We start from the raw sequence: 12,905 nt of genomic DNA on the forward strand, positions 1-12,905 counted from the left end.
TGAACAGGCTAGAGAAGTCCTTTTGCCCAACCCTCGTATGTGAGAAATCAAGATAAGCAATGTTCATGGGAGACTGACAAATCTACTATATAAAGTGAGAGCCCTTATTTAAATCTGAGCAACTTAAGTTTCTCCCCAGAGTACCTCCTTTTTTGGTTCCATGAAATGTATTTTGTTGTGTTTAAAGCCAACAAATTGGCATCGAATTTTCCTTAACTTACATAAACTCATCAGAATTACATGAATATTTCTATTGCTTACCTTAAAACTTCCTAAGGAGCATGCTATTTATTTCAAGTTTTACACCCTGATCCTTTCTGTCACTGAAACATGCATAAAATATTACCTTAACACAATCCTGCAATCACTGCAATTCTTAAAAGTATTATGTAATTTCATTCTAGCATTGTACAACTAGTCTACAGCAAACTTACAGGTAAGGGTTTATATTCATGAAACTGACTAGCATGTTCAACATCTAGGAAATTCTTTCTAGACTGATACCCTCAACCAATAAAGAAGATATAGTGCTATATAAGAATACTGACAAGGTTCATCAGACATGAAAATCCATAATTACTTTTAATCAGTGCTTATATCGTAATTATTTTTTATATGATATGGTCAGAAATGCCTAGTTCCTAAATTTAATTTCAATTTATACTTTACCATCATGAAATCCCCTACAGACTATAAGATGAGAAATTTTAATCTTTAGCAATAATTTAAATACTGACTCTTAATCCTACCAATATCTACTAATTATATCAGCTATCCTAGGTTTCAGACAAAACACAAGTTGTTCACAGGTTTATATTTCTGCTATGTTCAAGGTCTTAATATTTCAGCTATGTAATTTCCTCTTGACCCAAAGTCACTGTCTCAATATATCTCTAAACTGAGGCCATTATTGTTTGTCAAACCACTAAAATCTTTTAAACTTTCATTTTACGACGTTAAGATTAGTTTGGAAGATTTTAAAAAATAGTATCTTTGGTGTTTAAACCCTCATTCTACCAACATCTTCCTGTTTTCACTAACATTAGCATGCAATAAATAATCTCTTTAAGATGCATTATATGTTAATCTATCCAACAAAATATAGCAAATATGCTACTAGACTGAAATCACAGTTAAAAGAAAGTAAATTTATTGTCTCTCCAACAGACTTTTTAGATTATAAGGAATCTATTTTGCTCACTTAAAATATACCCTGAGTATTTCATTATTTCACACTTGCAGGCCTTTCCTGCTTATCTGCTACCAATTTAAGATTAAGTGAAGTATTATTATATGTTCCTATTAAGAACAGAATAATTTAATATTAAAGTCCTATTTTTCTACAAGGCTGATATAATCGCCCACTTATAGGATATGGGCATTATCCCACACTCAATGCCCCACTACTGACAAAAAAAAAAAATAGGAAAAAAAAAGTTCTTACCAACAATTCCACTGGTTATCGTCCCCAGCGAACCCCACCTAGCAAGTCGACATCATGACATGTCAGGTCAGGGCAGCCTCAACCTCGCTTCCCTGATAGTCAGGTGATAAAAGGAAGGAGTTAAAACAGGAAAAGTACACTTGCAGATTTCTGGATAACATCTGAAAATGATTAAAAAAACAACAAAAACAAAACAAAACAAAACAAAACCAGAGCTTCTGGTAACCTCTAAATTAAAAAGTATATACATGTAATTTTATTTAAAGAAAAAAAACTTTTCCAGAAGGATTAACAATGACTTCAAATTATTTATTACTAAATTACTGAACAATACATTATATATGCAATATTTTTAAAGCTTGGTGTTTGTATTTGAAAATTAAGACCTAATAAACAAACTTCTAATATAAAAGTAAACATGTCTGGCTAATGGATTTGTTATTCTGGATTCTCCAGTCAGTCATCCAATCTATTGGTTTCCTCAGAACAACTCCACCTCTAAGTTAACAGAAGCTCCCATTCTTAGAGAAACATAAACACACTTATAATTCCAGTGCACTCTTTCTATAAGGCTTTTTCTTAGCTGCTCACTTAGGAGATGCCACATAATTGTCCGCATAATAATGAACAACACTAAAATTAACTTTGGTTAGTTTTAAGAATACTGGACACCTCAGTATAATACAATTATCTTTGAAAAATCAAAATGACAGGTTTTAACATATTTAGAAGCCTTGATAATTGACAAGCAATAGCCTTATAGCAAGTATTTACTGGAAGGGTTTGGTTTTACAAATACACAATTAATAAAACGTAGGCATGATTATATTCAAATGGGCAGGAGGCAAATGATGTAATGAGTTTCAAGAATAATATTATATGGCTTTATGCTAGGAGTGAAATTTTATGTCCCTCTCTCTGAGAATTTAAAATATATATTTTGTTGCATGCTGACCTTTTTAAAAAGAATTTATCTCCTAAGTCAGATTTCAAAGTCAAAAGAGAGAAAAATGATCTTCTAATATCAGAAAGCATTGGGCTTTCTTATGCAGAATAACCCCAGTAACTAAAAAAACCTAAAAAACAATTATGCTAAACTTATTTTTTAAAAAAACTACAGAATCATAACTCATTTTCCTTATCTTTTCATCAAATAAACCTGTATTTATTAGAAATCTGGCAACTTATTAGAACATTTTGCTCTTAAAAATTAAAATACCTTCATATAAATACATACATTTAAGCAACTGCTATAAATGAGTGATCAAATAAAAATTAGTATTCCATTATGGGGAAGGGTATATTTGTATCAGTCTCAGGAGGGTACCTACAAAGAGGAGCTCTACCTCAAATGTATTTCCAAACACACACTTCACCGTAACAGGCTTATAAATAAAGCCAAATCAATTAGCTTGGGGAACAAAAAAGATGGAAAGGTAGGAGAGCAGGAAACCAAATTCCTTAGAACTTATAATTTGTACTATTTTTTAAAAAATGCCAATCTAGAATAAAGACCTCCCTCAATTGACATTTTTCAGGTTCATATATAACACTGTTGGATTTATTTATGTGAAAAGTTGAGCTCTGAATCTATTTTCTCTGAATGCTGCTACAGTGATCATTTATAAGACATCAAAGAAAAGCTCTCGAGTTTTAATGTATATAGGATTATGCTTTACAATTTAAAATAGCCACAAAATCTATAAACCAAATATTAGAGGGATACCTCTGCAAATATATTTTTAGTGAGAAGGACAGAGGAGCAGGTGGCCATTTTAAAATTCAAAATATAATTTGCAATTAAAGGAAAGGATTTTGACATGTAACCCAAGTTTTAGTCTAATGTTTTTGCAAGGGTTTATGCTTTGTCAGAATCATTTCTATCCCCATTCTTAATATTCTTTTTGACAACTTTGTAGCTTGTAACACCTAATTAAGAAATAAAAACAACTCAAATTTGTAGGTTTTGTTCTTTCCAGGAAAAAAAAATCAGTGTATAGTTACAACTTCAAACTGTACTTTTAAAGTTTAAAAGCAGCATTTAAAGAATGTTTGGTGTCTTTACTTGCATACATGGGCATAAGAAAAACAACTGGTTCTGTTTTACCAAAGAAATACCCATGGTTAACTCAAAACTATCATACAACAGACCATAATTTCTTTATCAGTTTCCAAAAAACTAAAATATCAATGGCCTGTTAAACGACTGTACTGTGTAATAAGGGTACTTAAAAAAAGAAATGAAATATATTGACTTTCCTCAGTAAATATTAATTTTCTTATTTGAAATGAAAAGAAGCCATGAAACCCAAAATATGATCTAACCAAGATTACATGGAATTAAGTGGCTTATGATTTTGAAATCTAATATTCTTATCACAAAGACACCAAACAGTAACAAAACACAAAATAATGGTGTATCCATTTTAATTATTCCCCAATGGCTTCTGATGTTTTTATCACTATAAAAACATTTGAGAACCACGTAAGAATAAGATGGAAGGGAAAATTTAATAGTAATTTGAAAGGGATTCAGACTCTGCTGTACCGTAAAGCTTAGATTCTTTTGTTCCTCTCATTCTCAAGCAAAAAAGTCATTAAAATAAATCAGAATTTCTAAAGGAATAGAGAAACAGATGTTATGTATTGGCCAACAAAAAATTCAGGCATCAGGGATAGCAGATAACTAAAAATAAACGAGGTGTTAACAGAAAGTCAGGGGTATTACTACTGGATATTTTTAAGCCTCTCTTACAAGGCATAAATGTTTCTCAAAGCAAATTTACATAGCAATAGGAAATTATATTCATTAACTAAAATGGAAGTCACTATCATGTTTACTAAAACTAAAGCCTGCAGTGCAACTGACGCCACAGTACTAACAGTTTTCCCTGTATGTACATTCACTTATTCTGCAAATAAGGTCTTCAGCCACAAATTAACCCTTATAAAGAATGTGGGTCAAAATAAATTTGCAGTCTGCTTTCCCAGCCACATTTTGTTTTAACGCAAATTATCCAATGCCTGCAAAGAATGCTCAAAAGTCTTTGAACCTGTTTTTTTCTTTTAAATAAAGGATAAAATTTCAAAATTAGAAGAGACTATGAGAGAACACCAATTAATGAAGTGCTAATTGGAATAATACTTGAATTTAGACTAACCCTCAGTCTAATATCCACCATACATGTTGGAATAGACAAGAAATTTTGCATGAATTTGATCACTCACATAGGCAGTTATACTTTGAAAACAATATTCCTTGCAAGGATTACGAATAAAATGATGTTTTAGGACACAATTGAATTTGAAATAGGTAATGTTTTGAATAGATTTTTTAGTTTTATTGAAATCTTACATGAACAAGAAATTGGAAATACAATCACATCAAAGAACAAATTGTCACGGCTTTTGACGTTTAAGCCAAACAAATTTTGTAGGGCAGATTTCAAAAAGGTGTGAAGTTATAACAATTTAAAAACACAGTTGACCTACTTCTAGGAATGCAAAACATACAATCATAGGTTATTTTCAATACAAGAAAACTTAAATTTGTTTGCTTTAATCTCTTAAAACTACTAAGACAAAGCACTAGCTTGTATTTTTATTTACAGCATACTCCATACTCCTATGTAATCTATTCCAAATCCAAAAAAATGAAACTGTCCAAAACCAAAGGTTCTGCAAAATCATGATTTAACAGTGTGCCCAGCTTGTTTTGAAGCTAAAATGAAGCCTGAAACGATAAAAGCATTGTAATCCCCAGAATAAGGGAACTCTGCAAGCCCAATAATGTCCAAGAGCATTTATGAAAAGAGGAAAAATAAAAAGACTTGAGTATATACACAATAGTGATTTCTTCAGCCCAATACAAATGGCAGCAAATTGCTACTTAAAGATGAAACAGTTAAGCCATTTTTTTTTTGAAGAATGTAGATCTAGAGCCAATCGTATCTTGCCAGTATCATTTTCAAGCCCTTACTTGTCTACTTCCACTGTTGCCCATAAGTATCCTGATAAAATTCCTGGTTGTCATTATTGTAACCATAGTTACCAGAATAGTCACCACCTTGCTGAAGCGGCTGCTGAGCGATGGGTTGGGAACCCCAGTTCTGTTGGTTGTTGGTCTGACGACGCTTGGAATCAGGCTGGTTGTACCCATCTGCCTTTCTCTTGCCTCCTACATTGCCCCCACGATTGCCCCGAGATCCACGGGAACCACGGCCTCTCTGCTGTTGTGCAGGACCCCCTCTGCCACCCCTAGAGCCTCTTGGTGGTCCCAAAGGTGCCCCCCTCTGTGAATAGCCAGCTCTACCTCTTGGAGGTGGTGCTCCCCTCCCCCTTGGTGGTGGTGGAGCACCTCGCCCTCCCCTTCCTCCTCCTCTTCCTCTTACTGCATAGCCATCATCATAGCCGTAGTAGGGATCTTCATAGCCTCCACGATAGTCGTGATAATCATAACCATAGTAATCATCATAGTAATCTTCATAGCCATAGTAATCTGGAGGGTAGCCATATCCACCTCTCCCCCCACCACGACCCCGACCTCTAATTGGAGGTGGCATTCGAGGAGGAGGGTGGTAGTAATAATCTTCATACCTAGCAAAGGAGGGAAGGGAGAGAAGAAAAAACAAATTAGTTTGCTTCAAGACCCCTGATTTTATTAATCTGATCTCCATTATTGTTATTCCTTATCCAAAGAGATAAATACTAAAATGTAGACTCACGCAGTGCTTCTGGAGGCCTGTCTAGCAGCTTGACGCTCTTTCCTTTTCTTGTCTGGTGGCTTGGCTAAGACTATTTCAATTTCTTCCCCTTCTATTTCTTTGCCATTCATTTCATCCATTGCCTATATAAAATTAGAAAAATTAATTTACTTTACAATGTTTTATAATAAAACATAACATACACATGTCATTAATATACTTAATAAACAATTTACTTCACAATTATTTTAAATGGCAAAAGGTAAATCTAGCCAGAAAGGTAAACGCGCACACGCGCACACACACACAGAAAAAACGTTTCCCTTGACCTAATCTTTTTATATGTAAATTACATCAAGAACAAAACCAACCTCCTGATATTATATTTTAAAAGGTAAAATAGTTGCCATCTATTGTTTCTCCTTAATTCCAAATAACCAACTCCTTAAAAGATAAGCCATACTAAAGAAAGAAGCAAATCCATACCAGGGAAAAACGCCAGTATTAATGCAAACCAGACAAAGATTAACTTTTCAGGATTAATTTAAAAATAAACGTGTGGCATTCAACATACAGGTCTTACACTGTTCTTATATAAAAATTTCAAGGATCTGAAGCACAAATGAGGTTACTGAGTGAGATTATCTTTAAAATTCAACGAGATACCAACACAAAAAGCCCAAGTTCCCCTACAATGCTTAACCCAAAATGTACTCTGCCTGAACAGTTAAAAGTAGAGAGCCAGAAAAGGCCTGGACTAATGAAGTAATGAAGACTCAAGCAATTACGCAGAAAGCAGTAATCAAACATTCCACGTTCTTGCCCTTTGTTCATGCTGTTCCACCTAACAACCTCTGCCATTCATCAAAAGGTTCAGATAGTAAGAAAATGTCACCTCCTCGTAATTTATTTTTTGTTTCCCTCTACCTTTCCCCACTCTGGGCGCACATACTAAAAATGTTCTATTTATAAAGAACTATCAGTGATTTATAAGTATCTAGAAAAAAAACTGAAGACTTCAATTTTCCCTTTTACCACCTCAGCTTTACATTTCTTCCGTTAAAGCAACTCAACAACTTTACAAAAGCTTCCTGGCATAAATCAAAAAATGAAACATCTATTGTCTGCCCTGACCATCCTAGTGACTTCCCAGTTCCTGGACTAGATATTTTGTAATTTCATAGGCTTCTTTGGCAAACCATCCTAAAACAATCGAGACAGGAGGAATATTTGGAAAGCATAAATTATCAGTCATCTGCATTCTATACCAGTGGAAATTTCAGAAGCCACACATTAACAGTTAAGAGTGTAACAGTATAACAGGTAAGACTCCATATTTCAAAGCCAGGTTATTACTGAGTTTATGATCTTGGACAAGTTATGAATTTTATTAACAATACCATTCATTAATTAGCTACCATAAATGAGCAAGCCAATTAATTCTAAACTAGTCAGAGATTCTATAAAGCCTGTTTAAAATGCAGTAGCCTGGGCAAAAAACAAAACAAAAAAAATGCCCAAATTAGAGGTGCAGTACCCTGTCGACCAAATATGCAGAGAAAGAACCAAGCCTGTGTCACTGAGCATTCTGGATCTATCTTCCTAATAACATAAAAAAGATCTTAGTAATGTTTTGTCTTCCTTCCCATCCCTTCAAGGAAGGACAGATGAACAAGAAAAAGAAACTGAAATTTTCACCCATTAAAGATGGATCTAAACTGCGGAGCACAGTGGCTCAAGCCTGTAATCCCAGCATTTTGGGAGGCTTAGGTGGGCAGATCATGAGGTCAGGAGTTCAAGACCAGCCTGACCAACACAGTGAAACCCTGTCTCTACTAAAAATCCAAAAATTAGCTGGGCATGGTGGCATGTGCCTGTAATTCCAGCTACTCAGAAGGCTAAAGCAGGAGAATCACTTGAACCCGGTAGGCAGAGGTTGCAGTGAGCCAAGATCATGCCATTGCACTCCAGCCTGGGTGATAGAGCAAGACTCCACAAAAAAAAAAAAAAAAAAAAAAAAAAATATGGTCCATTGTCAATAGAAAGCAGAGCAGGTTTTGTGTTCCAGATAGTATATGAAAATACATTTTTCACACTTCATTGTCATCAAAGACTATTATACACAAGAGCTAACTCTAACAATTACTGAAATCAGTAAAACATAGCCAATGTTATTTTAACTCTAAAATAATTAAAGTAAAACTAATCATACCATCACAATGTATCTACCCAATCAAACACTGTATACTGTGAGAGTTATGTGCACCATTCAGTTTCCTTCATAGGTACACAAACTGAGGTAAACTAAGTAGTTATAATACATTCACTACCTATTTAGTGTTTACAGCAGCTAATTTTTATGCCTTGTAATACTTCCAAGGCATCATGCTATCAAATCTTACAAAACAATACAGAGATTAAAAATAGCTTGCCTAAAATCACCAACTCAGTAATAATCTGGCTTTGAAATATGAAGTCTTATCTGTCATAATACTACCACTTTAGAGATTAAATAGAAAGTTCCAGAGTTCAGCAAAAGCTAACAACCAATTTTATTTGTTTTTAAAGTTATTTTATGTGTTTAGCAACTTTTGAAAACAAAATTCAAATATCAAGAACCAAAATTCCAAAATTTCTACCTTAACGGCTGCTCCTCTGTCTTCAAAATGAACAAATGCATAATCTTTCAACTTCTTCACTCTTTCAAGTTTTCCAAATTCAGAAAATGACTTTTCCAATATTTCTTCTGTGACTGTAGTAGCCAAATTTCTCACAAACAAAACTTTTACCTAGTAAGCAACAAATAAACGGAACTGTAATTGGCTACTTAATTCTACCTGAAAAGTGTTTCTTCCTGTCTTCAAAGCATAGGCTTTTCCCCTCTAAAACATTAAGTGCTAAAAGTGCTGTTACAGGTAGTATAAGAAACTGCTAGGAAAATTATACTAATAGCAGTCATCAATTTATAAAAACTATTGGTTACTGCCTTCTCCTATGTTGTCATTAAAGCACCTAACACTGAGTAGAACCTTCAAGAAACCAACATATAATTATTATTTCAAGTTAATTAACAAATTTGACATGGTCCCCAAGTCCACTTCAAAATAAGCTTTTCTTTCTTCCCTCTAAAACCAAGTAACTTTTAAAAGTTCATATGAAAAAATAAATAAGCAAGAATAACCAGGGGGAAAAAAAAGTAAAATTTAGAGACTGGCCCTACTGAATATAAACAAACATAATCCTTAAATCACTAAATCAGGTACTGTTAATCAGAAAAAAAAAAGATAAAAGATGGTCCACACTTCACACTATAAACCAGCATAAACTCCCAACAGATTGAAAATTTAAATGATAAACGGGTGGAGGGAGGACTAAGAAAGTATCAGAATAAGGATGATTTCTTTATATATCACTGGAGTGGAGATGACCATATGACTTAAAATCCAGGATACATAAGAGTGATATACTCAACTACTAAAAATAAATGACTTCCATATGGCAAAAAATACCACAGGCAAAGACAATAAATATGGAAGAAATATTTGCAACATGTATCATGAACAGCTAATCTCTCTTTTATATCAGAGCACCAGAAAATAATAAAAAGCTCAACAACTGAATAGAAAAATAGGCAAAATTCATGAATACATGGTTCACACCAAGAAATGTATATGGCTCTTAAAATATATTTAAAGTTCAAACCATGCATAGTAAGAGAAGCAAATCATTAATGACACTGACACACCATTTGTTAACAGACTGGCAAAGTTCAAAAGTTTGATCATACACTGTTTTGTCAAGAATGACGAAAACTGTTCTCTTGTATTTTCCTGGTAGAAATGTAAAACAGTGTATGTCCTACAAAGGGTATATGGCAGTATCCTAACAATTACAGATGTATTTACCCTTTGGCCTACGATTCTACCCCTAAGAACCTCTCCTACAGATATATCTCAACTTCTATCAATTGATACAAGCTTATTCATTACAGCATTGTAAGAGCAAAAGATCAGAAACAATTAAATATCCAGCTGGTTAAATACACTATAGTACATCCACAGAATAGACTACTATGTAGTCATAAAAAATGAAAGAGAGCTCTATGAGCTATAAGAGATTGACAGGATACACTGCTTTTCCATCTCTGAAATAGAGAAACAACTTAGTCAATGTGATAAGCAAGCATTGTGCAATAGTTTAGTTAGCAGTGTTTTATCATTTCTTAGTGGTACATATAATAATGGTACATTTCCTTAGAGCTGATGAAACAGGATGGTGAATAAAGCAAATGTAGGTCAGTGAACATGATAGGCTACCAACATTACTACCACTCATTTAAGAATTAAGGAAATAAGAATATATATTTGTACTTGCCTAAGGAAATATTAAAAAGATAAACCAAAAACTACTAAAACTGGATGCCTTGCAGGGGAAAAAGGAATTTGGTAGACATAGGCACAGGGTAGAAAGGAAATTTGTCTAGACTTTCTATATAACTTGAACTAAGAAAATGTAGCACCTATCCAAATTAAAAAACTAACATACTGAACAAATTGTTGCTTAAAAGGGCTATCCAATAAGAAGACATTAATTTAAGGAAGAAAAAAAACTAACATTTTTCACAAATGCTCCATTCCCTTTATTCTCAATCTGTCACACTGAGGTCCAGCCTCTATGTTACACAGACTCCCACTGACTTAGTTGCTTTTTTAAAAAAATTCAACATGAACTTTTCTACGATTAAACCATAACATACTATATGAAAATTACTTAGTGAAACTGTGTTTAAAATGTTCAACAGGAAAAAGGGTCCCTTTAAGAGACATAATTTAGGCTTTTAGGTTCTGATCTATTGTAAACTGATCCAACTTGGCAAAAAAATCTTCAGTGAATTCACTGAATATTTTGATAGTGTGAATAACGGAAGCTTTACTCAAATGGATAAACTTTTCAACTAGAAAACAATAAAGGGGCTGGGAACAGTGGCTCACACCTGTAATCCCAGCTCTTTGGGAGGCCAAGGTGGGTAGATCATGAGGTCAGGAATTCAAGACCAGCCTGGCCAGTATGGTGAAACCCCATCTCTGCTAAAAATACAATTGTGGTATATGCCTGTAGTCTCAGGTGCTCGGGAGGCCGAGGCAGGAGAATTGCTTCAACTGGGGAAATGGAGGTTGCAGTGAGCCAAGATCACGTCACTGTACTCTAGCCTAGGCAACAGAGCGAACTCTGTCTCAAAAAAAAAAAAGAAACAGAAAGAAGGCCGGGCGTGGTAGCTCACGCCTATAATCCCAGCACTTTGGGAGGCTGAGGTGGGTGGATCACGAGATCAAGAGATCGAGACCATCCTGGTCAACAAGGTGAAACCCCGTCTCTACTAAAAATACAAAAATTAGCTGGGCATGGTGGTGCACGCCTGTAGTCCCAGCTACTCAGGAGGCTGAGGCAGAATTGCTTGAACCCAGAAGGCGGAGGTTGCGGTGAGCCGAGATCGTGCCATTGCACTCCAGTCTGGGTAACAACAGCGAAACTCCATCTCAAAAAAATAAAAAAAGAAACGAAAAGAAAAGAATAAAGGAGCTGGGTGTCGTTGCATGCACCTGTAGTTCCAAGCTACTTGGGAGGCTGAAGCAGGAGGAACCTTAAGCCCAGGAGTTTGAGGCCGTGGTGTGCTATAATTGCACATGTGAGCAGCTACTGCACTCCAGCATGGGCAACATAGCGAGGCCCCATTTCCGAAAAAAAGAAAACAATAAAGGCCTCTATAATATTTAATCCCAAGTTTATAAACTGCTCCTTTTCATTCCGAAACCTGTTTTTGATCTAGGAAAAAGGAGTTACTAGAATAAAATCTTGAAGTTTTCTAACCCTGAAAAAAGATTAGGATGAACTTCCATCTGGGCAGTTACTAAAGGTTATGTGAGAAGTGGTTGGTAAGCAAATCACAAGCTATACTTCAGGGAATTTTATTCCTCTTTTATAATATGTAATACATCTATAATGCCATTTTAAAATATTTTTACAGAAAAAGCAATACAGGCTATACTTAGTTTCTACAGATAGATTCAAAGTTGTAGTGGATCTTAAGAGATTGATCCAGCCTCAATAAAATAGATGACATCCCATGTTCAGTAGCTTACCAAAAGTCACAGTTGTGTTAGAAGAAACAACGGGAATTAAAATCAAGCTAGTAAAAAAATTAAAACTCAGAGCTATTTAAATTTTCAATCCCTTTCCTAGACACCCATCTACTCAAATCTACTCAAGGAATATCAGATAAAAGATACTGACTAGCATTTCAGAGAGGCTCTCTGGTTCACTCTCAATAGATCTTATCTGCTTAACCCAAAGATGTCATTACCTACAAAGACTACCATACTAGTATAAACCAGGGTTCTCCTCCAAACTATTCAGAGCGAGGGTTTGCCTCCTCAAATTCTGGAATAAAAAGCTTGACTTTTGACTTGTCAAAAAGAATCCAACCACTTAACTCATGGCCATTCAGAGTTGCTGCCTCCCTGATGAAGGGGAGAGACAACTAAAATGCTCAAGAACTCATTGTAAGAAGCAGAAATGCAACTCTGATGTGTCCCTTTAACTCCAGGAGTCACCAAAAGGAAAGCTTAAGAACCAGTACTCATGGCACCACTATTAAGATCTTGGCAATGCAAGTACAGGGATTAGGAGGGAATTGAGGGCCCTCTACAGGACTTGCCATGCATATTTTGCCCCTAACAAATAAGAGCAAACATGACAAT

General features: G+C 34.8%; 1 protein-coding gene across 5 annotated transcripts in view; it reads right to left on the reverse strand.

Moving 5' to 3' along the window:
• Positions 1-4,761: 4,761 nt before the first annotated feature.
• The window catches only part of HNRNPR (heterogeneous nuclear ribonucleoprotein R), a 32,139-nt gene continuing 23,995 nt past the window's right edge, over positions 4,762-12,905 (reverse strand). For all 5 annotated transcript variants that reach the window (XM_002750412.7, XM_002750411.7, XM_009000608.5 and 2 more), the window contains 3 exons: positions 8,787-8,936; positions 6,169-6,290; positions 4,762-6,040 (listed from right to left, as the gene is read on the reverse strand). In XM_002750412.7, the coding sequence (XP_002750458.2) occupies positions 5,428-6,040; positions 6,169-6,290; positions 8,787-8,936 (885 nt within the window). In that variant the 3' untranslated portion in view covers positions 4,762-5,427. The remainder of the gene's footprint in view (positions 6,041-6,168; positions 6,291-8,786; positions 8,937-12,905) is intronic.

This window comes from Callithrix jacchus, chromosome 7, assembly GCF_049354715.1.
Source record: "Callithrix jacchus isolate 240 chromosome 7, calJac240_pri, whole genome shotgun sequence".
Lineage (NCBI taxonomy): Eukaryota > Metazoa > Chordata > Mammalia > Primates > Cebidae > Callithrix > Callithrix jacchus.